At 50.4% G+C, this 25,429-nt stretch overlaps 4 protein-coding genes across 8 annotated transcripts in view; 2 read left to right on the forward strand and 2 right to left on the reverse strand.

Moving 5' to 3' along the window:
- DNAJC17 (DnaJ heat shock protein family (Hsp40) member C17) overlaps nt 1-13,064 on the forward strand; it is a 117,110-nt gene extending 104,046 nt beyond the window's left edge. Inside the window, exons 4-12 of one of the 3 annotated variants that reach the window (XM_056353183.1) lie at nt 537-624; nt 1,028-1,110; nt 1,564-1,660; nt 3,297-3,346; nt 3,872-3,949; nt 4,645-4,725; nt 5,506-5,634; nt 12,710-12,839; nt 12,926-13,064. In XM_056353183.1, coding sequence (XP_056209158.1) covers nt 537-624; nt 1,028-1,110; nt 1,564-1,660; nt 3,297-3,346; nt 3,872-3,949; nt 4,645-4,725; nt 5,506-5,634; nt 12,710-12,832 — 729 coding nt within the window. In that variant the 3' untranslated portion in view covers nt 12,833-12,839; nt 12,926-13,064. The other 2 variants (XM_056353184.1, XM_056353182.1) reach the window with 2 other exon arrangements.
- On the reverse strand, nt 9,055-12,189 carry C10H15orf62 (chromosome 10 C15orf62 homolog). The gene is made up of 2 exons (XM_056353185.1): nt 10,905-12,189; nt 9,055-10,471 (listed from the first exon to the last, which is right to left on the reverse strand). The coding sequence occupies exon 2, from the start codon at nt 10,344-10,346 to the stop codon at nt 9,816-9,818; it is 531 nt and encodes a 176-aa protein (XP_056209160.1). The 5' UTR covers nt 10,347-10,471; nt 10,905-12,189; the 3' UTR covers nt 9,055-9,815.
- A 124-nt stretch (nt 13,065-13,188) lies between the features above and the next one.
- Nucleotides 13,189-21,288, reverse strand: GCHFR (GTP cyclohydrolase I feedback regulator). The gene is made up of 3 exons (XM_056353186.1): nt 21,147-21,288; nt 18,517-18,611; nt 13,189-14,092 (listed from the first exon to the last, which is right to left on the reverse strand). Exons 1-3 carry the CDS (start codon nt 21,180-21,182, stop codon nt 13,969-13,971), a joined length of 255 nt encoding a protein of 84 aa, XP_056209161.1. The 5' UTR covers nt 21,183-21,288; the 3' UTR covers nt 13,189-13,968.
- The window catches only part of RMDN3 (regulator of microtubule dynamics 3), a 42,302-nt gene continuing 37,588 nt past the window's right edge, over nt 20,716-25,429 (forward strand). The window contains exon 1 of one of the 3 annotated variants that reach the window (XM_056353178.1): nt 20,716-20,842. In XM_056353178.1, the coding sequence (XP_056209153.1) occupies nt 20,728-20,842 (115 nt within the window). In that variant the 5' untranslated portion in view covers nt 20,716-20,727. Of the gene's footprint in view, nt 20,843-24,754; nt 24,934-25,008; nt 25,273-25,429 lie in introns of those variants that run through there. The other 2 variants (XM_056353176.1, XM_056353179.1) reach the window with 2 other exon arrangements.

The raw sequence follows: 25,429 nt of genomic DNA on the forward strand, positions 1-25,429 counted from the left end.
CCAGTGAAATTGCCAGTTTATCCCAGTTCTTAAGTCTCTATAATGCTAAACAAATGTTGATGTGTGGTTGCTGCTGAAGAGTTCTGACGCTCTTTGACCTAATGCATTCATGTGAGTCAAATATATGTCTTGTGAATAAATCTTTCATATAAAATAGACTCTTTGATTTTAAAACTTTGCTCCAAACCAAACCTGTTCTGTTACCGGTGCCCCTAAAGCTACTTTTGACATCTTCAGGAAACCAGAATATTCTTCCCACCTCTGCGGATTGGGTAGGTTTTCTCCCCAGTCCACTTTGCAGTTATTCCTGAACTTCCTCACCCTTTCAGGCTTCATCTGGAGATCCTTGGGCCTCTTCTCATATTTTCAGGATATTTGTGTTAACTTCCAGCACTTCTAGGAGGAATGCTAACAAGAAGCAGAAAATGCTTCACCTCTGCTTAGTGTTTCAGTGTCTCATCTCGCTTTTATTCACTGCTTTCCATTTAATCTCTTGCTTTATATAGTTTCACACTATTGTGTTTGTTCTTTGACAGGCGGCGTATGACAAAGTGAGAAAGGCTAAGAAGCAAGCTGCAGAAAGGGCACAAAAACTTGATGAGAAGCGAAAGAAAGTAAAGCTCGGTAATAAAATCAGAACTTTATTTCACTCTTGGCTTGGAGTCTTTGTTAGCTAGGTGTTTGCATTTCTTCTGCTGCTGGAATTCAGCATTAATTCATCTGCTGTCCATTTGTGATGGCTGTGGTTTCTTTATGCCTAGTTCAGTATAGCAGCCATCTGAAATCTTCTCCGACAGTCACAGCTGGGGATGGTTCTTCTCTGGGGTGAAACTAGGGCTTCTGATGACTGTTAAGACATCAGACACTGATACATTGATGTGCATGGGCAGACGAGAGGTAGCAGAGCTGTCGACACTCTTCTTTGAAATTGGTGTAGGTGTAGCCAAGTTTGTAATCCTTCCATCTACCTCTGGTCAGCAGTGAAAATTCTCTTTGCATTGTTTTAATTTTGTTTCATTCTCTGCAGATCTTGAAGCCAGAGAACGAGAAGCCCAGACCCATGAGAGTGAAGAGGAGGAGATCAGGATAACGAGATCATTAGAACAAGAAGTAATAAATTCTTGGATTTCTCTGCTTCTTTTGAGAATTACTGAATGTCTTTACAATCATGATGAAAACTATGTGATGAGATGCAGCAAATCGATATATAGCAGTCCTTCAGCCTTTGAATTAATGGACTTTATGAAAGTAGAGAGGCGTGTAGAAGGGATCTTGTAGCAGCCTGGCAAATGTGTCAAATCTCAGGATTTTATTTTTCTGTCTACCCTTTCCCTTTTGCATAGCAGACAATAACAACAGCTAGTTGGTTATGTGCTTGCTGATAGGGACTGTGTCACTAGGAGCGTGAGAGGTCCACACTGGAGCTGTCACAGGGGAGCTAGCAGGAGGGTTGGCCCAGGAGATGGCTGCAAGACAAAAGCTCTCCTTGGCAGTCTTTAGCTGGCTCAGACCAGCCATGGAACTGTGCCCTCAGACGTCTGTGCTCTCTTACCTCTGCTGTAGATAATACGTCTGCGTGAAGAAGGCTCCCGTCAGCTTGAAGAGCAGCAGAGACTCATTCAAGAACAGATCCGTCTTGAAAGAGAGCAGCACATTCAAGGTGAGAACAGCTGAGATTGGAGCTCTCGGCCAAACTACATGCACATGGGACTCCAGCTCTTCCGTAGACATCGGTCACGTACAGATGTAGCCTTCTGACATGGTCACGGGGCCATATGTAAGGTCCTGCTTAGCACCTTTTTCACAGATAAGTCTCAAGTCTAGTATTTCTGTGGGGTTGCTTCCTTCTGTGGGGCATGCTGCTCTCTAACACGTTGTTGCTGCTCCTTTTCAGCAAATGTTCTAAAGCACTGAAACTAGATGGTCTGATGTGGGGTCCCACAGTTACGCTGGAGGGATCCTGAAGTCCTGCTCACCTGTCACAATTAAAGCAGTCGGTGTTGCAGACTCAAACCAGGGAATGATAAGGGTTTTTTTACAAATAATAGTTATAATTGGGTTACTACTTCTGTATCCCCTTGCAAGTTCTCAGTACTTACTACCCAGCGTGGAAACTCAGTGTGGAGAATAAACTTTTGTTTAGTTTATGGTTGCTGAGGCTTTACTTTCTGGAACTTGATTCTCTCATGTTCCTTGGGTGTACACAATCTTTGTCCCGGGTTTGTACGAAGACCAGGAGCAAATCCTTCAGGAAACGTGCAACATACTGAACAGGAAAACATCTGCATTCTGTGCTGCCATACAACAATAGGTAGTTACCACATTTGAAGTTGTCTCCCTCTAATTCTCATGGGCTTGTCATGAGCTGTAGTTAGTCCCCTTCATACAGGAGGGGATGAGATTTTTTCCAGAATCCAGAACGTCATCCTTTGATATTCCTGAACCTCACTTCCATCCACACATTTCTATAGTGAATTGCCTTTTTTAATACTCTGTATCTGTGTGGGCTTGAAACAGTTTTATGTTTTGGAAAGTTCTGTTCTTTTCAAAACTAATTAGAGTGCTATTCAGGTTTTCAGTTCAATGGGAAGATTTATTGTCTCTTGCTTCCTACTCCTTTCACTCTGGCAGAGGCTGCAGTATAAGATCTGTTGCTTTCTCACAGGAGAAGTACTTATCTAATGAGTAAAAAAATAAAAAATAAAAAAAATAACACCAGAGCTCTGGATGCAGAAACTCTTTTGGGGATCAGCAGGGTTTTCCTGTATGAGTGCAAGCCATTCAGCCCACCGTAGCCATTCTTAATTTCACGTATCAGGAATTGGGGAGGAGGTTGAGCATTTGCTTAGTGTAAAACACTTGCAACAAGAGCACACCATTATAAAGTATTTCGTTGCAGGGCTAGATTAAATTCTTGGTCTATGCTATCCTGGTTTTTGTCTACACTTAATTTTTCCACATTTGTTCCCACCAGCACAACCCTCTTGCAAGGAAAAATGTTACAGAGTCTAACAAGTCTCCTGTTTCTATTTTTACTTAGTTTTATCTAGCCTTGATCATGGCAAGTCTGGGCCTCATAGAAGGGAAAAATGCTGACATCCAATAGTCTGTGCTGCAGTTCCTGATGATAATGTTGCACAAAACTTTTTGAGGCTGAAATGGTCTAGTGGAAATCCGGAAGTGTTTGCTGTTGCCATATCTACGTTTTCAGGTCAAATTTTGTGCTAAATGCTCTTCAGTTGTGGAGGTTTCAACCATGTCCTTCTCATCTTTTTTTCTTCCTGTCCCCTCTTTAGGCAAGCAAGAAAGATACAGAGCGGAAGGCAGAATAACTCCTAAACTCAAAGTAAGACATCCTTATAAAGCTGGGCTTTGGTGAAAACTGATAGAACGTTATGCAGCTTTGGAAAACAGAAGGGACACTTCAGCTCTGCTGAACTGGCATGTCCCTTTGTACAATGGAGGTGAAGTTCTCTATTTAATGTGCATCATGCATGTGAACAGCTCCTGTCACCGTCTTTAAAACACCCTTCCTCCCTCACCCTTTTCTCTACTGTGTGGTCTAGGGTTTTGAGCCTTAAATTGGGTTGTCTCTGCATTAAGCATGGGAGAAGATCTGCTTATTACCCTGATATAGCCATAGTGTGCTTTCAAGCATGATCTTTTTTTATTCCAATGAGCACTGTTTCTCCCTGTTCCCCAAATCATTTGTTGCCTTTGCACATTCTGTTGTTGAGATCACGGTCTTGGCAATTCTGGGAGTGTAACTGTAAATAGCCAACCTGATGTGTGTGCAGGTGGCAGGAGCTGCAATGAGCATGGCAACACGTGTTCGGAAGGACAAAATTAACGTCTTGTGTTTATTTTCCAGCTCAAATGGAAATGCAGGAAAGAAGATGAGACGAGAGGGGGATACTCAAAAGATGTTCTGTTGCAGATCCTGCAAAAGGTCCTGTCTCTACACTTTCCTGCTACTTGATCGTGCCCTGCTCTCAGTGGTGTAAGAAAGGATAGTAAATGCTGGGAAGCTACATATAAACTGGAGTGGCTCATTTTGTGTTCTGTTGTCCAGCTTTCTCATGCAGTTTTCAGAGGTCATCAGCACAGTCCATTAGCTGTGAACTGTTCCCCAGCTAGCACCTCTGTCTCTCCCCAGCAGGGACTCCTGCTGAAACAGCAACTGCAGACTCTTCCCATGGAGTGGTTCATGCCCTGTATAAGTTAGTCTGGCTGTGTGGTTATGGTACACTTTTGCCTTCGTTTAAAGCACTGTACATTAGGTGCTGTGGGAAGTTCAGAGATGGCAATAGACAAGCCTTTGATCTGATTAATCCCAGTATGTGATCTTTATTTTCCCTTCATGCAAGCATCTCCTGTAGCTCTGAGACTGAGCTAAGCAGCCCTCTGGCACTGGGGCTTGCTGGAAGCAGAGCGTGTAGCTCCATGCCTCCTCAGAATTATTTCCTGGAGGAACAGAAATTATGACAAGTTGGGATCAGTGGAAGCATCATGCAAGACAGAAAGGGTGACAGCTCAAGCCTCATGTCTGTGAAAACATGTTTTCTCTTTGCATTCATTCCATAAATGAACTTGACATCTCTTCTGTGTCTGTAATTAACTTTTCTTTCTTCTTTGTCTTAACAGTATGGCGATGTGCTCAATTTGTTGATCTCAAGTAGGAGGCCTGGGAGTGCAGTCGTGGAATTTGCTACTGTTAAGGCTGCTGTAAGTTTGGCAGAGACCCCAAATGTGTGTATTGGAGAGTGGGCAAGAAAGGGTGTTGCAGAAGGGAAGGGTTAGCAAACTGGTGGCCTAGAGATGCTGCCTTGTCATTAAGGCAGTGCAGAAGGGTAATGAGAGTCTAAAGGTACAGATGGATGAAGGGAGTGGCAAAGCTAGAGGCACAAACCCAAAGCAGATCATGCACTTAAAACAGCAGGCTGTGCATGTAAAAGGCTGAGGAAAGAGACGCTGCTTTAAAAAGCAGGCACTGAGCTATTTAACCAGCTCTCACTGAAGGTGAATTACCCATTGTGGAGATGGGCTGAGTGACTTTTAGAGGTTATATCAGGCATTTGCAGTTTAAAAGAAATCAAAATATCTTGGCTCCATATGAGTTACAATAATTCATGTGGCTGTGGAAACAGAAATCATCAGTTACCCTTATTTTTAGTAGTTCCATCAACTTAAACTTATGCTGTACAGCAGTGTCTGTTTCTTGTCACCCATTCTTTCACTCATATATCCAAATATTAAAAAAACCAACAGAATTTTCTGTTACCTGTTTATCAAAAGTACCATCAGTGATATGTTTGTCTCTGCTTAATGCAGATATGGACCTTGAAGGCTGTTTCTCGTGGAGGGCAGCTGTGAAATCCTCATGGTTTGTGCCCTACTCGGCCTTTATGCCAGATGGAGATGGAAAAACTTTTATGATTGTTAGTGACCTGTGAGGGAGTGGGGTCTGAAATTCAGATGGTGATGGAAGAATATTTTCATTGTTAGGAGATGGCTGTGAAGAATGAAGTTGGCCTGATAAATAATCCTCTAAAGATTTCCTGGCTGGAGGGCCAGCCCCGGGACAATCCCAGCACTGTCCTTTCTGACAGCACTAGTCAGCCAAGGACTTCACAGGTAAGGAGGCGCAGGCTGCTGTTACTTAAACCTGTTTCTATAGTAACCTGAATTTAACAGTGTACTTTGCATTTATGGTAAGATACGCTGATTCCCAGCAGAGATGAAAAGAAGCTTGTAATGAAAGACCTGCCTTTCTGATGAGCCTTTTTATGCTGAACCAGTGGTTTTTTTAGAGGACCTCTTGCCTGAGTAAGCAGCACCCTGAGAACACAAGCTGTTTGGGCGAATGGACCTTCACATAATCTCTCTCTCTTCCAGTTGAAAACCAGGGATGTTCCTTGCTCAGCCTGAAGCCTCTAATGCCGTTCTTCTGGATTTTTTTTCTGATATACTTTGTGGGTATCCTCTGGCTGATAGCTGATTGAAATGGGTCTCCTATAAGGTTTCTTCAGAGAGGCTTGGTTGGTTACTTACTGCGTTCACAAGAGGCTGATGTTTCAGTGCTGAAAGGAAACCTATATTCTTAGGGTCTGCAGGAGGGAAGAGAAAGCAATACCAAATTAAATATCTTGTAGAGACCCTGTTGTCTGGTTTTGGTCCTCTTTACCAGTGTCATTACTGGGTGCAAGGTGTTTAACTCAGCTGCTTCCTGTTTATTTCATGAGATAATCCCTCTGAAGCTGTTGCTCTCAAATAACAAATGTGTTCTGATCACAAAACACATGGAAGGCAGTAACATCTAGTGGTTAGAAAACCAATCTGAGGGTGTGCTGCAGCAAATTGCTGGTGCTTTGTTACCCCTTGTTCCTGTTGACCCTCTGAAGGGGGAGGTGCGCCCACTTCTTTTGAAGCATGTTACATTACACTTTGCTCTGTAGCACAGAATTTCTCTTGTGCTCTGTGTGTCTTCTGACCTAGTTAGTAATTCCTTGGCTGTGAAGTTGTGAAGGAACTGAGATATCCTTTGCTGCTTATTTGAGTTCCAGTTCAAACTTCATGCGATGCTTATTCCCCTCCCCTTCTTCCCTGTGGTATAAAGATCAAAAAGATCTAATTGCTGAGAGGGCTCCTGTCATGCTGTGTGTCTGTGTCTCAGTCAGCCTTGTGTGTGTTCACTACCTAAATATTTTAGCAGCTTGTGAGATTGTTCAGTACATTCACTCTCCTGACTTTAAGTACTTTCTGATGTATAAATGCATCTACCATAAATAATGCTTTGTTGTTATCCGAGTTTTATTTTGGGTTGTATGTTTTCACTTGGGATGCATGGTCTTTGTCTGAACAGCCTGGCCTGAGCAGCTTAGTTTCCCAAAAATCTCAGGCAAAGGCAATTACAGCATCGTAGCTCAGGACCCAGGCAGATCTCCCTGCACAGCGTAGAACCAGTGAGTCCTGCAGACACAGCAGAGCTGGCCAGAGCGTTAGAAGGCAAACTGGGGAAAGAAGCAAAATCCAATCCAGCTTGAGTATCTCTTGCAGCTAGAAAATGAGAGCTGGCTCATTGACACCTAAGGGGGTTGCTGGTGCAATTGGAGTTTGTTAGTGGATTCTTGCCTGTATGTGTTCAAAAGCCCTGGCTTTTGGCTGAGTTTGTCTTGGCTTGTTTCCCTGACCAAAGCTTGTTAGTGTGGAACTGCAGCGTCTGCCTGCTGTGAAGGATTAGCTTGGTGGAGCAGTGAGGGAGAGCAGGCTAAAGCAGCAAATGGTGTTCATGCTGTGTGGAGGTGGTGACTCACTTCTGTCCGACACAGCCTCATCCAGCTTGTATGAGCCCTCAGAATGGTGAGGAGTTACGGCCAGTGACTTGCACCCTTTCCCAAGCATTGCACTGGTGATGCTTGTCTGTCCTTTCTACTGCTTTTATATGTAAGCAGCTGCAGTTTCTTTGATTACATTGCAGTCCTGCTGGCCAGGCTGAGATCTCCAAGCTGCTCTGGTTCCTGCTTTTCATAGTTCCCACTCTAGACCCTCCCCAAATCCTGGTGCTACTTCCACAAGAATGCTTCCAAAATCTGTAATGTGGCAATAGCTTCTTTTGGCTGTACTGTTTCCAGCTGACTTATTCTTTGCTCTCAGCTCTTTAACTCTAGATGTGCAAAATGAGCTCTTTCAGATACCTTTTGCCACTGCCTCAAACCACTCCTTGCCTCATCCTTTCATACCCAGGCTGGCTTCCCAGCCCTCCCTTCCCATTTGCTGCTCCCTCCGGGTTGCTCCTATTTTTGTCTGAATCTGCCCCCACATTTGCTCCCACTCTGTGCAAATGCAGCTTCTTCCCTGCTCTGCTTCGGAAAAGAGCTGAAGACCTGCAGCATTCTCATGGCAACGCACCTGCTTCTGAGTTGTGTCTGCTCCCTGCCTGGGGTAGTCAGCCAGGAGCTGTGCCCCAAAGTCTTCAAATAAAGGACAGCCACACACTAACTAGACTGTAGGAGGTTTTGGAAGCAGTTCTCAGGTGAAAGCAAGGCTGATTGTTGAAAAGTCATGCTGTGAGGAAGCAGTAAGTCGTAAGGTACTTGCCTCCACGGTCTTCATTGGTTTGTTTTCTTCTACGGCTACAGCTGCCCACTATCCAGCAGTCCCTGGAGAGCTGCTGGAGCTGAACAGGCAAGTTGTACTTGAATTACAAAAGCTGTGGAGTGGCCAGTGTTACTCCAAGCTTTTTGAGAGCAATGACTATTTGATTGCTGCAGCTCTGAATGGTTCAAAGGACACAACAGCTGCGTAATGCTGTGAAGAGCATATTTTGCCACTACAACAGCATGAACCACTTGGTTGTGGGAAGGTCTTCCTTGCACTTGTAGCAGGATCTCCCTGCCAGTGCTCCACATTCATCTTGGGCCATCCATTCAGCCATATTAAAGTGCTGAGACAAGCCGCCTGTCTGGCACTCTTGCATCTTTTCTAAGGTCTTTTGATGTTTCATAGGTTTGTTTTGTATTTGTCTGACTTTACAGCCTGACGTGAATCTAGTAAGTTAAGAGCCATCTATGCATTCTCTGAAACGTCTCTGTGCACTTTGCTGTAGCCAGCTTCCAAAGCTTATGGTCATCTGGGGTGCACGGAGATTTCATTTATTTATTTATTTTTACAAAGAGCCCCTAGTATGTAATGTAGCTGTGAAAAAGGTAAGAATTGATGACCCAGTAGTTTCTGCAGTGCCCTTTTAAGAGCTTGCCCTGATAACACCTAAAATGTTCTCAGCCTAGCAGAGCCCTTCCCACTGTCCAGTTCACAGGGGCAGAACTGTCTGACGCTGGGTCCTGACCTGAGCTGTGTGCACTCAGAGGAAGAGAAAGTGCCAGCAGCTCTAGCCTTCTCCCAGCCCACAAAAGCAGAGCCATGCCGCTTCCCCACCTGCATAAAAACCTGAAGTGCCAGAGAGGATAGAACTTGGTCACTACAGATAAGGCACCTCTACTCTTGATGCCTGGGTTTTTTCTGGCTTGCTTCCAATGAAATGAGGCAACAAGACGCTTCCAGTCACAGATACATTTATTCTTCCATATCTGTACAGCTGATAGATCAGTGCATGCTTCAAGCAGCAGTATCTAGAGAATTTTCTTCCCCTGCTAGTAGGATGAATAAACTGCTGTCGCTGTATTACGAGCCTACGTGCGTGCTTACCTGTTTCCAGGCTGGCAGTGCCAACTGCACTTGAGTTAGGGGAAAAGAAACCCACAAGGGAAAAAAAAAAAAAGAAAAAAAAAAAGAAAGAAAAAAAAAAAAACGAGGAACAGCTTTGATTTTTTTGCATCCAAACATGGTAGGAGAAGAAACACCAGGTTCTGTCTCTTGACCCTTGCCACAGCTATGGCTTTGAGATGCAATGCTACTGTCTCCTTGCAAGCTGCCTGCTTACCCACGAGTTCTGTATGCCATATCCCTTTCTGTCCCTGCTCTGCAGCGTCACAGCCACATCCCCAGAATAACAAGTCTTTTACCAAACAATGCCATTCTTCCATGAGGAGGAGATGCACAGTCAAGAGGGGGAAATTCCCAGTGTGGAGAGTTGACCACGAGGTTCCAGCAGACAGTGCTCTCATCTGAGCATGGAGCCTGTGAGCTCTGCTCTGAGGGACTCCTTGGCAAGGACAGGGACAGTCCGTGGTGATGAAGGTGAGAACAACAAAACAGGCCACACACAACAGGAATGCTGCAGTATCCTTCCTTCTGCTCGGGCTAGAGAGACTGGCAGCAGCAGTAAGTAAATGTGACACGTTAAATGATGAATACCTTCAAATGGCGTAATCTCTCGGATTCTGTTTCCTGAGGGTCTGCAGAACATCCTCGAGAAGCGATAGCCCCAAATCCACTTTGAAGGACAGGAAGGGATCAGACAGATCGGAAAGAGTGGTGCCATTCTGGGAACCTGTCTCTGAGGTCCCGCAGTCTGTAGCCTGGTCCTTGTGGAATTGAGTTTGAGTGGCTTTGTGGTATTGATGGGTAGCACCAGAAAAGGAGATGTCAGAGTGAGAATCTGTGTGGTCGATGATGTTAGGGCAGCTAGAACTGTCCAGGTAAAGCCGGGGAGGCTTGGGAGGTGCTTGTACCTTGGCTAGGTTTTGCTCACTCTGACATGACAGGTAATCAGACTTGTCCTTCAGATCCCTCAAGCATTCCCTCTTCTGGCACTGTCCATCACTGTCCAGAGTGTGGCTGTTCTGGTTCAGGATGATGACTTGATTGCCCAGCTTTTTGTGTCTCCTGAGTGAGAAACGTCTGAAGAACGTGGTGGACTTAATGGACCCTCTTCGCCAAGTATCCATACTGCTGAAAGGCAACGAAAGGAGGAGACTGTTGACTCTTCACAGTCAGGTGTTGGGACTTCAAGTCGCAGGATCAGCAGCAAGCCACACAACAGGAACAACCTCTTCCTTCCCTGTTCCTGTAGCTGGAAGGAAAAAAGAGAGGCTGGTATTGCAGGAAATGCAAACTTCACACTATGTCCCTGTGTGAAGGAGCGTTGGCCTGTCTTGGATATTAAGGAGTCTCCTTCTTCAGTGGAGAAGGAATGGTGATGTCTGAGCTTATTAAATCTGTGCTGCAGAAATGAGCTGATGAAGAACAGCAAAGGCACACAGTCACCATGAGAACAGATTTAATCTAGCATCTAGAACAGAAGGGCACTTTGGTACCATGGTAACCAGCCACCTTCATGGTGAAGGGCACAGTATAAAAATCTCAGTGGGTGGCTGGGAACAGAGATGGTGACTCAGTCACACTGAAGGAAACCAAAGGAATACAGCGTAACAGAAATTTTAAAAGCAACAAAATGCAGATGTAAAAGACAAGTGTTAGGAAATTTGAATGCAAAATAGACTTACGCTGTGTCGGAGCAGCACCTGAGTCCAACAGGCGGAGAGGAGAAACGGCTGAAACACTTGGAGAACTTGTAGCTACCACATTCACCAGTGTGCTGAGATGTTGGAAGAAGCAAGTCCAGGGGCGATTCAGCCAGGTTGACCCCAGAATGCTAAAAATCCGCAATGCCTTCTTCTCTTCATGTGCCTCCTGTCACTGCTTCCCAGGCTGCAGTTCCTTGTGCGTATGTATTTGTTTTGAGCCAAGCCCTTGCTGAGTCAGCCACGTCAGAAACTGGGTTTTACACTATTGGTAATTGCCAGGATTGCAGGAAGTAGGTGTGTGGAGTGGCAAAGCATCAGCCCACACTCTGCCTGAGGAGAAAGCAGGTTCCCTTAGAGGCGCCCAGATTGCTTGAGAAATGTCAGCGTGAATACCAACTTGGAGCCCATCTTGAATCGGACTGTTTCTTGTCTTGGTGCTCTCCCTTCTGCCACTTCTGATGGCTTGTTGTATGAGCAGGACTTCCAAATGAGGCTGGGAATACTCTTTTGTCTGTTTTAAATTTAAATCCAGAGTATGAGGTAGTGATTCAGGTTTGTATGGGTGATTCATCTGTATGAGTCTCATGTAGGCTATTTCATTCAGCCAAACAAATCACAGTAAGCATCTGTGGTTAGTGGACAGGAACTTTGAAGAAGCCCAGTTCTGCCACTGAAGACTGATACGATCTCATGCTTTCTCAGACACTGTGAAAATCTCTGCTGCATGCTGCTGGAAGGTTATTTCATTCATACAGCTCCTAAGATACCAATTATGGTGTATTAGTCTCTTAATTTCCCAGCCTAAGTTTCTCATCTGTTGTGGACTTTCGTTTTGACCTTGCAGCTAGACTCTGCAGCTGGAGGAACCGCTTTGCTGGCACTTGCCCCATTTTCATGCAGAATCGTATTTAGCTATTCCGTTGCCTTTTCATCCCTTCTGTTTTCTATGTAAGATGTCCTTAAATCACCACTAAATCTAGCTCCTAGAAAGATGAACATGAGAGGGTTTTTTTTTTATTCACCTTCTGTCAAGATGCTTTTATTTCTACCTGAACTGTCAAGCAAATAAGGTGGATGTTTCCAAGCATTGCAGTGCTTTGAATACAGCCAAAATAGTAAGGCCACCTACTAATGTTAAATGGCTTTTGAAAGCAGAGTGCCAAAACCACCACTTTGCTCTGCGATAGCAGCTGTCATCTGCTGCCTACACTTATTAGGTAGAGTCTGCAATCAGCTTCGTTGACGTGACAGTTGCTACCACACACAGAAGAACAGCTCCCAAGAGCTTTTGAGAACTGAAACGCTCCTGTGTCGGGTTTGGAAACATACCTGGTGATTTTCTTTCTGCAGCCACTTCCATGACTAAACCACAGAAAGGTTTGATTTATTTTTTTTAATGGCATTAGCCTTTATAATGGATGGAGTGTACACTGGACTTTGTGCACCCGCGTTGTACTTGCAGAGCAAGCTTGTCATCCAAAATCACTAGCCACAGCTAGGCAAGCTGTGCTTCTCCATCCAACCCTGTGAGCAGGGAGCAGCTCCAGCAGCGAGAGGGTAATTCAGGTTTCTGTTTGTCCCACTCTCTGTCTTGTCAGCAATGCTCGTACGAAGCAGGCAATTTTCTGTAGGCCAGGCGGCTTTTGCACTGTACCTGATTCCTCTGGGGTCATACTGCTATGAACAGCCTTCCTGGCTCGAACGTGTGTTGTGAGTGTGGTTTATGGTGCGAGGGGCTGGGTTTATATTGTCCTTGATAGGTTATGTTTGTGTTCTGCTCCTAGGCATCAGTGGTATCAGAACGGGATTACGAGAGCCTGGTGATGATGAGGATGAGGCAAGCAGCAGAGAGGCAGCAGCTGATTGAACAGCTCAAGCGGGAGGACGAGGAAGAGTCTCACACTTAGCATGAGAGTATGGATTCTTCCCACCCCATCATTCATTTCCAGAGCTGTTTCTTAAATTAAGTCAATAAAACTCCTTTTTTAAAACTGTTGTAGGAATACGAACTCTCAGCGACTGCAGCCGTTGCCCCCTTCCAGTGCAGGGGAAAAAATGGCTGCGTAGGCTTCAGAGTAAGTATGTCAGCCTGTCAGTTTGTGTGCGCAGAGCAGCTTCCCTGTCGCAGGGGGCAGGGGGTGAGAGGTGCTATCAGAACACCAAACCTTGGAGCTTCTTTCAGTTCCTGAAACTTGTTCAGGAGCTGTGGATCCAGAATGGATTTGGCAACAGCTGTTTAAAACAACCCACAGAAAGACATTGGTCTGTTTAGAGAAATGTTTTATTGGTGTTACCCCTACAGCAGGATTGATACACAGCCCCAAATAACCCAGCATTGCAGCTGCTGCTGTTAAAGATTACAGAGCCCGTACCTGAAATGTTCACAAGACCTTTCTGTGCTGCTCTAAGGCTGTTCAGGAACGGTGTGTTATGCTTGAATGGCACTCTTGGGGCTGAAAGCCTGATTACGCTGCTAACCGCAATCCCATTCGGGAGAGAAACCAGGCTTGCTGCCGAGTGAAGGGATTCTCGAAGAGCGCTGTGTAGGTGTAGCAGTTCCCGCTTACGTTTCTGGGATGAGAACCTTTGCCATCCGTGCCTGGCCTGCCCTCCCTACCCCTGCGGCCCGGGAGAAGGTATGCCCTGAACTCAGCGTGTACCTCTCTCTGGGGCAGCCCTGAGGGACAGCCAGACAAGTCTGTTGTTTGAGCCTCCTCCAATGCATGCTAAATAGGAGATGATTAAAATGGAAAAACCTGGTAGTTGCCAGACTGCCGTTCTGATGAATGCAGAGAGCGAGCCATCTGTTCTCTCTGCCTGATTTTGTCTGGACAGGGCATACCTTTCTCCGCCAGGTCTTATGAAACAGCAGGGCTGGAGAGTTTCCATTGGGTCAAGTTTTGCCTCTACACCACTCCTCCCCCCGACACCCAAGTACCTGGGGTCTGGGGCAGAAAGGAATTAAGGGGAAATTTTTTTTCAGTCCTGTGTGAGATGAACCCCAGCAGGATCTTGTCCAGGTGGAACGCAGACGTCTTCCTCGCTATTCCTTGTGGAGGCACCACACCAGCGTCTGGCCCACGCCTGTCATGCTCACCACGCGGTACCCACAGCTCTCCAGCTTGTTCAAGACTATCCGCGGTGCATCGTTCACATAGTACTCCCAGCTGCAAGCAGGAAAGAGGAGAAGAAATAAAAGGAGGTGGAGAAGGAAGAGACAAGGATTTCCTTGTGGAAGTGACTCTGCCTTGCTGCTAAACCCATGTAAGACAGGGCAGTGACCACCTCTGGCATACTGTCTGTGTGATGTCATGTTTTGGTGAACCAGGTGGGGAAAGCCCAAACCCACAGCTGCCCAGGCAAGGAGAGAGCCTGCCCACAACGGAAGGGCCATGTTAAATTGAAATGTGGGAGGGGGACCCCTTATCAAAGCCACGTGCTGCTTAATTAATCGGGCTGAAGCTGCCAGCAGAGAGGGTTCACGAGTATTTACAGCTGGGAAATCATGGGAAAAGAGGATAATCTCTGCAAAGCAGGGAAGGATGATTCAGGTGTTTCTAAGGAACGAAAACCCTATGTTTTTCCTGTGTCAGAGCATGTCTGTGAACTGGGCATTTTTGAGAGCCTGTGCTTGAAATTTGGGGGTTGGGAAGAAGTGCTGCCTTCAGCCAAGTATTAAGCCTCAGAAAACCCAGAAGTTGACAATCCTCAGCAGAGCTGCCAAATAAGGTGGAGCACAGGCACCTCTACCCTGGCAGTTCAGAGCCGTTGCACACTGCGGGTGTCTAGGAACTTGGGATCTTTGTCCAGCTTTTACTCCTCTGCTGGCTCTCTGCATTCGGAGCAGAAGCTGCTCTTCCCTCCACCTCATCCTGGAGGATGCTTCTCTGCAGAAGACTTGACTGCTCCCACCATGAGGAAAACAGACGGTGACTGCAGAGTGGAAGGGTAGCGCGATACAGACAGAAAACGGGCTGAATGGGGTGGGGAAGCAGCAGAGCTGAAATGGCAGGGGCAACCTTCGGGGCCGGGGCCGGCTGCCTTCCTGTTCTTTTAACGCGCCTGTTTGGATCCAGTATTTATTCAAGCAGATGGGATAAGCTTCGTAATAGTTTTGCTCTTCAGATGACTCACTGTGCTAGATAAGCTGATAATGAAGGGCTACAGGATCTCTGGTGATCTTGTTTGGGCACCTTAACAAAGACTTTCCTGATTTTCATACTAATAACAATAGAAAAAGACCCAAAAGTATTTCCAAAGTTGTTCTTGCTAAGACTGTGAAACATTAATGGAGTGGTGAGTGCTTTTAAAGTGTGAAATAACACCAAGATGTGAAAGCTTTTTCTTTTTTTTCCTTCAGTTTCTCAAGACAGACTATACTTTGCTATAATTATAGATGTGGTGTAAAGATAATACGTATTATTATAAGTGTCTTTGAACTTAATGCTTTCTCTAAGAGGCTTGCCACATACTCTTCAGATTCACATGTTGGAGTTGGTAAATATTATTCCCATTATGCAGAGGCAGGAGCTGAGGCAGGGATTGTTTGTTATTTATATGAACCTAAAAAACCTGAGTGGCTGAGCTAAAAGCAGAAGGAAAGCTGAGTTGCCCAGGGCTTTAAACACAACTCCGTATTGAGTGAAACAAAAGGCTGCGCACAGCGCCTGTCAGTTATACCGCTGTCTCTGTGTGCACCCCGTCTGAATCACGGTGGAGTGGCAGGGAACATGTGCAAAGCCTTTCCTCCCAGCTGAATGCCAGCAGGGAACAGAAAAATCACCTGCCATCAGAGGGGAATTCTGCACTTTAGGTATGTGAGTAACAGCAAGCCCAGCTGCCCGCGTGGGGACAGGACCAAGCTGGCCAGGAGTGTCCTCCACATGCAGCTATTTTCAGTGGTGGAGCAGCCAACCTCCCGGTGATACCTGCCTAGCTGTCCTTTTAGCTTCCTCAAGGCTGAGGCTTGGCTGTGCCCTGGGGAGCAGCTAAATTGAAGTATTATTAGGTGCCTCAGACCTCAGCTCCCAAAATATAACAGAGAGACACTAGTTTTCATTTAAGACCAGTGCTGATAACCTCGGTAATTACAGGAGATGCTGGTATGGTGCCCAGCAGTCATCCATGTGTGCACGTCCACCTGGTGGACTTTTTCTGCAGCGGGCAAGGGTTAGACATTGTATGTATGACCCCGCGCTGGCCACCAGAAGTGTGCGGGCTGGGGCAGGGCCAGCTGCCCCCTTGCTGAAGCCCCGATGCCCTGGGGTTCTGCCCCCGCATATGGCGCAGGGAGCGGCCGTGCGTGCCTGCACGCCGGCAACTGGTGGAACTTAATGATGTGCCATTTGCAGGAGCGAGTGCCGAGCTGCGGAACAGGATCGGCACTCCCCCTCATTAGAGGCAATCAGGTACTTCATCTGTCTGTCACAGTGCCCCAGCAGCTCCATACTGCTTAGACCTTTTCTTTCAGGCTCCATCCAAGGTCATGTTTAAGGGTTTGGGGCCCACGGTGCTACAGGAAGGGCAAGATCTGCAGCGTCCTGTAGCTGGGCTTACTGCTAGCAAAGCCTTGCAGCCAGGTGGATGGAAAATCCTGCTCAGCTGTGGTGCAAATACAGGAGCTCTCATCCCTGGCTGGGATTTGTGGCAGAGGGGTGGCCGGGGCTCACCCCGCCGTGCCTCTCGGGGTGGCAGCAGCCACATTCCAGCCAGGTTATTTTCTCCACCCCTTGTTGCTCAAGCGCAAAGGGGGAAGACAGCCACGGGGACACAGCGGAGTTGCCCTGGCTGTAACACAAGCCACAGCAAGCAGCAGGTGGGGCAAGAGGGAGCTCAAAAGTGCTCCGGGCCACAGGGAGGGAAGAAGGATGGGGAAGCCACCAGGGAGATCCCATAGAAAGCTCAGGTCCCTTCTCCCAGACAAGCAAGATGTGGCACTCTGGTTCCTTATAGTGCTGCATCTCCTCCCTGGCTGCTGGTGCAGATGCCATGGAGGCATTTTATCTTTGCTTTTCCACCTGAATCCCAGGGATCCTTGCCCGTATCTCTCAGGAGCCAGCAGCACTTCTTCCTTCTTGAAGCCTTTTCTTTCTCTCCCCCCTCGCGTCTCCCTTCTCTCATTTCATAACTCCCTGCCTGCTCCCTGGCTCGGCTTGGCAGGCAGCAGCACGAAGCTGATGCCGCTGCCAACCCCCGGCCACCCACAGCGTTGGGAACGGCAGCACTGGGAGGGCTCAGCCCTGCGAAGCCCCCAGCGCCACCTGGCAGGGAGCTGCCTGACAGGGGGGCTCTGCCGTCCACCACCACCCACCCCTCCCGAGGCAGGGGCTGCCGGGTGGCTAGGTTTGCTTTTGGAAGGGTCTCTCTTTTTAACAGGCAGCCTTCAGTATTTAATCTTTTAATCTCTTCTTGCTTTAAAATCTCCCAGCCCATTCAGGTTTTTAGCGCTGCAGGAGCTGAGGTCCAAGCCCCTGGTGTTTGCCAGGCCGGGGCCGAGTAGGTGGGTTTTCCCAGCTCCACCGATGGAAGTTTGAGAACACGCTGGGACTGAGAGGCCTCTTCTGTTTAACGCCTGGTTGCCTTCCTCCTCCTCCTCCCCTGTGCTACGGTGGGAGTGGGCGAGCTTGAACAGAAATCTCACTGCTCCTCTCCCTTGTTTTAATTTGCATTTGAGGGTTTGTTTTGCTTTGTGTTTGGTTTTTTTCCCAGAGAAAAACACGAAGTGAGATACCATGTGGGGGAAAAAAGAAACAGTGGGCCAAGATGTAAAGAACACACTGGTAACATCTCCGAGTTGCACGCTGATGAAGGCTGGTGTCAAACTCGGCGTGGGCAGAGAGAGAGACAGGGACATAGAGAAGCGTCAACTATATACGGCTTGGGAACACGTAGGCTGATGGGCTGGAGTTGGGGCGGGGGGGACGGACGACACGCAATGGGAAGCAGCTCCAACCCTGGGGCTCAGCAGTCCAAGGAAAAGCTTCAGGAGCTGCTGGGAGGGGCTGGCTCGGATGTTCAGGAACGGGGAGAAACCTCAGGCTGCACTACAGCATGGGACGGGACAGAGTGCGGATGAGCATGTCGGGTGGTTCGGCACCGGAAAAGGCCCCAGCCAGAACAAGGCTGGCACAGGCACCGTTTGCTTCCGAGCATCTCAGGGCTGGAACTGATAATAAGGCAGAGGAGGCTTGTCTTTCAGGACTGAGGGGGGGATGAAGGCAGGAAAGGTCACACAGAAAGATTCACAGGCTCAGTGTGGCTGTTCCATCTCAGCCAGGGCACGTGTCGGGGCACAGCCAGCAGCAGCCCCAGCATGTAAGGGGGAAGGAGAGGGGGGAAGTGGGTCAGGTGCTACAGTGGGACCAGAGCAAGGAAAAAGGAAAAGCAAAAGGGATGATCTGGCAGCATTTCCCTGGGTGAGCATTGACAGGCAGGGGCAAGGGCGTGTGTGTACCCTTTCAGCATCAAACTAGTCCCAGGATTAAACATGCACCTGGAAGATACCATGATGAATACGAGGAGTGAAGATGTTCCAAATACAGAAAATAAGGAGAGGGGGGAGCCTGAAATGTGGCAGAGAAGGAGGACTTACAAGTGATTGCCCAGCATGTTCCTCTTCGTGGCCCCCAGGAAGCTCATCAGGCTGGGGTCCGAATGCTCGTCTCCCACCATGGTGGGGCCAACCTCCTGCAGGGAAAGGCAGCAGAGTGGGTGAGCGATGTGCGGCAGCACAGCCACCCCCTCCCAGCTCCCCAGCACAGCTCCAGCAAGAGCTTTACTGGGAAGGGAATTATTGCCAGCCACCTGCCCGTCCCAGTAGAGGACCTTGGTGGTTTTGCTCGGTGACGGCCACCTACTGACAGCTCACAGTGGCTCTGGTCCTCTGGGATCCACCACTGGGAAGTCTGTAGGACAGCAACAAGGTGCTACTCAAGCCTCATCATGCAAAACAAGAAAATCTATGTGTTTTACCATGAAATAAGCATCCCCAGGCCAGTTAGGGACTGTTTGCCTGTCCTGGTAGAAGACAGCTTTAGGAATGGCTCCACTAACTGGGAAGGGTGAGAAGGTGCTGCAGAGTGCTGGGGACAGATGAGCACCCATGGGATGATGAGGGACCGTCACGCTCCCTTGGAAGTGGCAGGAGACTGGAGGAGCTGGGTGGACGCAGTCAGAGGCATGAGTCATGTCACTACCAGAGCCATCAGGTGGACTTCCCACACATCGTAGCAGGGAGGGCAGGGACATTTCTGTACAGTGCTAAGCCCCTCTATGCCCCAAAACCTACCCCTGCATGCTCCTGGCTGTCCCTGAAAACAGCAGCATTTCATTGATTTTAACAGGTGGAGCAATTGTTTTCTTTTCAATCTCCTCCACACTACTGAACAAAGAGTTTGCAGATGGAAACCGTTCTTCAGAGGGATGTTCCCCCTCCACTGGCAAACCTGCATCACACTATTATCACACTTCGTACCATGCAAAGGGCTGCTCAACCCTAAATAATCTCAGGAATATTTTAAGTATCAGCCAGACCCTTTTTTACCCACCATCTTTTCTCTACCACCCCTCGGCAAAAGCAAAGCCCAGGGACAGGACAGGGGGTCCCTAAGCCTCAGGGGCTGCGTGGGGCGGTTTGTGAGCTGCCTGCTCCACGCTTGGCCATGGTCTGGGGGCAGCGGGATGGGAAGCTGCACACTTTGACCCACAATGAATTTAGCAACAAAGCAGCTGGACAGTCTGATGGCCGAGAAAGCAGTGGATTTCTCCTTGGCTGGGCGAGGACTGGGTGCAGCACAGAGGGTAAAATCCCCCCCGACAGCATCTGTCTATGAACGGGCACTGGCAAACTGCATGTAAATCATGAGCCTCGATCGGATCCCAACTAGAAGCACTTACGCAGCGGCACTAATCAAACATTTTAGCAAGCTGTGCAAACCTGCTGGCACACTCTGCTGCCTGGAGCGCTGGAAAAGGCAAGAAATGGAAGCAGAGCCTTCTCCGCTTGCTGGTCCCTGCGCAGCCCTCCCACCCACAGCCCAGCACCATGAACCCCATGGGGGAAGTGCCATGGGAGGCAGTGACTCGTCCCTGCCCCAGCCACTGCCAGGAAAAAACCAGCAAAGTCAATCACCCCCTGCAAGAACAGGACAGGCTGTTTCTAGCCACGGCTCAGTGCCAAGTTTTAGGCTGGAAATGTTTGCTTTGCCTTGCTAAAGAGCAGAGTTTCCAAAGTGCCCAGAGGGGAAATGTGCTTTGCCATGCTAATGCAGCCCTTTCCCGACAGTGCTACAAACCTCAACCATGCTGCGCTCCCTGTATCTTGGTCCATATCATACGATGTCACTGCCAGAGGATGCTTCAGCGCTGCAGCATCCCCACCCGTCCTCCTTCTCAACAGGCTGCTCACCTGGTCCCAGATGCGTGCGTAATGGGACATCTTCAGCCACAGCAGCAGCATCTTTCACCACACTCCTGCCACTTGTTGATTTGCTTTTTTCGCCATTAGCCCCTTCCCATCGCAAACCCACATCATCGTATTTGGGCTTTCAGACATACAGTTCCCCTTTGTGTAGGGAAAAGGAAAAAAACCCTCAAATACAGAACTATCTGCTCTTGTGGTCCTGGCAGGACATGCCAGCTGACAGGTCAGCACCAACCGCTCTGTGGGCTGCAGATGGCTGCAATCGCTCGGAAGTAATGTTTCCTTTATGTCTTTATATGAGAATAATGGGCTGAGCTCTCAGCCCACGCCTCGGCCAGAGACCCCCACTCAGCCAGAGACCCCGCCGCTGCTTGGGCTGCCATGCAGCACCCCTGCTGCCAGCAGTGCCCTTCCCTTTGGCTACGGCTGCACCTTCCACCGTCAGACGGCTCTTTGGGGAAGGGGGAAAAGCCACAGCAAGGACACGTGGCCCGAGGTGAGCTTCTTTGACGTTCCTGGGACCCTACAACAAGTGTCCCTGGTGATGTGACTTGCTGTTCCGGGTGGGTCCTGGGGTAGAGGAGCAGGGGTACGGGCACCCCAGTGCTCTCCCCCTGCCTGGCACCCGGGGCTCAGCGAGGTGTGAGGGCGGTGGTGCCCAGCCTGGCCGTGCCGGGGTCCCCCAGATCTGCGGGGCATGCCCCCCCCGAGGTGCCCGCCCCAGCCGGGAGCTGCGCGTCCCCACCCGGGCCCCCCCGCAGGTCCCTGCCCGCCGGGGGCCGGGGGCCGGGGGCACTCACCATGCGGATCTGGGTGCTGATGAGGAGGTACGGCATGCTCCCGCTCCCGCGCCCGCCGCGCCCGCCGCTCCCGGGGGGCCGTGCCCGCGGGGGCCGTGCCCGGGGGCGGCCCTCTGCGTCCCGCCCCGCCGCGTCCCGCCCGCCCCGGCTGCGGGGGGGCACGGGGCTCGGAGGGGCTCTGGGGGGTGTTTAGCCCCGGGGAAGCCAGGCCCACCCCATCCCCGCCGGCGCTGGGCACGGGGGGGGGTGCCCGCGGGGTCCCGCCGGCCGCCTCGTGCCGGGGGTCGGCTCTGCCCTCCCGGTAAGGGCGGGAGGCCGGGGGCGGGGGGGGGGGGGCGGGTGGGCTGGGAAACGAGCTGGGAGGCGAGGGACTGGGAGGTGGTGAGCTGGGAGGTGATGGGCAGGGAAGTAATGGACCAGGAGATGGTGGACTGGGAGGCGCGGGACCAGGAGACAGTGAACAGGGAAATGATGGACGCGGAGACAAAGAACCAGGAAATTAAAAACAGAGAGATAAAGGACCGGGAAATGACAGACAGAGGAATGAGGACTGGGAGATGACGGATCAGGAGCCAGGCAGGTGGGGACCCCTGCAGAGCATCCCAGATGCCACCCTAGGGTCCTTTCCAAACATTCCCCTGAAGCAGGATGTGTGGCATAACCAGCATATCAGGGAAAAAAAGTCACTTTTTCTACGGACTGTTGAGCTTTTATCTGGAGGCGTGGGGGTTTAAATCCCTTCAAAATCTGAGGAGAAGCTCATTTCCCAAGGCCAAGACAGAGAGAGATGCTTCCTCTGTAGGTGCTGATGGAGTAATTCCCACCTCGACACCCACCCTAGCAGTTTTAAAACTATATATAAAGCAAATAATCTGTCCATAAATAGCAAATAATAGATCCCTAGTCTCAAAACTTGAACAGAAACCTCTCCATGCAGCTCACAAGAGATGATTAACAACCCATAATCAATTGCTAACTTTGCTAGTAATCTTCAGAAATAAATGACTGCAGGAGAAAGCAGAAGAAGGATGCTCCCATGCCGAGGAGCCTCGCTGCACCGTGTCCTTCCTGCCTGACCTGCGGCCCGTTTCTCTGAGCTGCCCCGAGTTGCTGATTAACTGTGACAGGGAGCAAGGGAGAAAATTAACATTTCTGCTCACTAGGCTAAAGGAAACGCTCCAACAAAGCCAAGCTTTGCTGTTATTATTAACATTATTATTGACTTTTTTGGGTTTGGCATGATAAAAGAAAATAACCAGCAGAGGCTGACGTCATCATCTTCCTAAAAGGTGCCCCAAATATCCCAATATATTCATTTCAAGCTGTATGGGGGAGACCTCACTCCACAGGTTAAACATCAGCTCGTTTAGATCATTTTCATCCTAAAGAGGGTCTTCCAAAATTCCCCACTGCCAGACCAGTCCAAATGTTTACTCCTAACTCTGATGTAAACCTGTGTTTGGCTTCTGGTGTGATAAATTAACACGCTGTTGCCTCTGTTGCCCAGTTAATGAAAGGGAAATGTTGCCTCCTGCGCATTTCACCTGGGCTGTGTTTGATTTCAACAGTCCGAAATCCATAACCCCTTTGGACCTCCACCGGGCGGCCTCAGGCAGTTACTGTCCTGCTGGCCACAGAAAATAACACAGATGTGAAATCCAGAGCCTTCGGTCTATCCACAAATTAAAGAAAAATATAGCCAGGGTTCTTGCCCGGTGGCAGCCTGCCCAGCTCTTGCTCTCTCTGGTCGGTCTGGCTCATACACCACTCTTTAATGCCGGGGGGAAGATAAGAGAGGGAAATGAAAACAGAGCCTGCACACAATATTTTGGTATTGGATTTCCTGATGAGATACCAGAATCTGGGAGCCAGCCCGAGCGCTCGGCCCTGCAGTGGCGTGAGAGCGAGCCATAAAGCACAGCACAATGTATCTCAGTGGTATCATTCATCATCTGAAAGCAACTTATTACCCTTTGGCACTGGCTCCGACTGGTCTGCTTACAGCCCTCAGCGGACATGCCAAGCAACAGGGGCCAGCGGGAGCTGCCGGCTTGGAATCTCTCCCAGTAATTCAGATAAAAGAGAGAAAAGGGTCATTTGACTGCAGAAACCATCACCCCATTACCCACACTTACAAGAGGCAAGTGGCATATGCAGAGCTTTATTTTTCCTCTTCTGACAGCAGCCGCTTTTTCTAATTAACACCCTCTTCTTTCTGCAGCACCCAATTAAATTTCCCGCCCAGAATATTATTAATTGGACAGAGGGCAGCAGCTCAGGATGAGCACCCCTGACCCTGAGGTGTGGCTTTGCTTCTTGAAGGTGAATTGCACAGTGGGAGATGAGCAAGCTGCCGATTGCTGCCACTGGAATTGTGACACCGGTTAAATGGTGCTGGCTCGGCACTCGGGCACGGGCACCACAGAACATCTTTAACCCACCTTTTTAGCTGGGAATGAGTACACTGTAGAGGGTGTTAAAGGAACCACTGGTTTTCCCGTGGCTGTTCCAGAAAAAGGTGTTGCTGGTTTCCATAATCCCAGTATAAGCAGCAGGTGGGAGGTCACGCTGGGGGTTGCTGCAGGATGGAGAAATGCAGCCCCCGGCGCTCAGGCTGGCTGTTTGGCCGCTCCTGCCCTCCGGCCCTGCACAGTCTATTTCCACCTCAAATACCTCCTCCCCCACCCACAGCCGGTGGTGTTCTGCACCCCCGACACCGTGACGAGCCTGCAGAGGGTTCGCTTGCTAAAATCACCATTTCCCACCCCCACCGTTTCCCTCAGCAGCCGTGGGGCTGAAGGATAGTGAGGGAACACTGAATCCAGCTGGGATTCCAGATGCACCAGCCTGCTGGCACCCAGTTGCTGTCTGCGGGTGCGAGGGGGTTAAAGGGAAAGAGCAGAGCCCCTGCGCTGTCCGGATATTGCTCCCGCCAGGAGCCGCTTATCGCTTTATTAGAGCAGCGATATGAAGGCTGCATCACCCAGGTACTGTCCGCAATATGGCGGGGGTGGGGTGGGGGGTGGTGCTGCCCGGCCTCTAGGGCCCCTCGGCAGGTGGGACAGAGGGGACAGGGACAGGGCACCAGGTGACGGGTGGGTGACGAGCCAGCGGCTGCTGCAGTGTTGGCCCCTGGCCCACCAGAACTGACTGTGGCAGTGAGGCAGGCCACCATGCTGGGGGGTGCGGCTGTAGGGCTGGGGTATGGGGGCAGGTGCAAGTGTAAGTAAGTGCAGGTGTAGGTTCAGCTGCAGGTGTAGGTTCAGCTGCAGCTGCAGGTGTAGGTGTAGGTGCAGACACAGATGCAGCTGTATGTGCAGGTGCAGCCGTACGTGCAGGTGCAGGCATATGTGCAAGTGCTGGTGTAGCTGTATGCGCGGGTGCAGGTGCAGCCCTATGTGCAGGTACAGGTATACGTGCGGGTGCAGGTCTAGCTGTAGGCGCAGGTACAGGTGTACGTACAGATGCAGGCACAGGCGCCGGTGTACGCGCAGGCGCAGCCGTAGCCGTACGCGCCCCCCGCCTGCCCCGGGCCCCGCCCCGCCGTTGGGCCCCGCCCCCCGTCGCGCGGCGATGACGCGGCCCCGCGCCATTGGGTGCCGGCGGGCGCAGGTGGCCGCGCGGCAGGCGATGGCGCGGGCCGGGCCGGGGCGGCTGGCGCTGGGGCTGGCGCTGGGCGCGGCGGGCGCCGGGCTGGGCCTGGGGCTGCTCTGGGCGCTCAGGCGGCGGCGGGCCGGGCGGGCCTGGCGGCGCGGCGCGGCGGAGGCGGCGGGGCGCCGGAGCCAGGGTAGGAAGGCGCGGTGGGGCCGGCGGGGGCGAGGCCCGGGGCAGGGGCGCGGCGGCCTGCCCCCTCCCCGACGGGCGGGCTTTGCCGGTGCTGAGGCGCTGCCGCTCAAGCCGTTGGCCGGAGGGGCCGCCTGCGGCCCGCGGAGCCCGGCGGCGCCGGGTCTGCCCCAGGCCGGGTGCTGTTCGAGCTGTCCGAAGACGCCAAGCTCAGCCGCGGCTGCCCTGCTCCGGCGGGGCCGGCGCTCGGACGCTTCAGCAAATACCGGCTGCCGGCCGCGGCCCGGGCTGTGCGGAGCCGGGGGCTTGCCGGGCTTTGACACGAGGCGGCGGGCCCGGGCCGGTGGGTCCCCGCGGGGCGGGGCAGTGGGCCAGACTCAGACTAACATCGCTCGTGGGGGAAGAATTTTCCCTGGACTGTGTTTGTGGGGTACCCCACGGCCTGTCCGTGCCTGCCTTGTGGCGGGGGTTTAACCTGTGGTGCTGCGCGGCCCGGTTTA

The sequence above is a fragment of the Falco biarmicus genome, chromosome 10, assembly GCF_023638135.1.
Source record: "Falco biarmicus isolate bFalBia1 chromosome 10, bFalBia1.pri, whole genome shotgun sequence".
NCBI classification, from domain to species: domain Eukaryota; kingdom Metazoa; phylum Chordata; class Aves; order Falconiformes; family Falconidae; genus Falco; species Falco biarmicus.

Excerpts from the sequence above, each read along its gene's own strand:
- GCHFR (XM_056353186.1), bottom strand. The coding sequence starts at position 21,182 with ATGCCGTACCTCCTCATCAGCACCCAGATCCGCATG. Across the intron at positions 18,612-21,146 it reads TCAGCACCCAGATCCGCATG|GAGGTTGGCCCCACCATGGT; the intron begins GTGAGTGCCCCC and ends CTTTCCCTGCAG. Across the intron at positions 14,093-18,516 it reads AACATGCTGGGCAATCACTT|CTGGGAGTACTATGTGAACG; the intron begins GTAAGTCCTCCT and ends TCCTGCTTGCAG.
- C10H15orf62 (XM_056353185.1), bottom strand. The coding sequence starts at position 10,346 with ATGGATACTTGGCGAAGAGGGTCCATTAAGTCCACCACGTTCTTCAGA.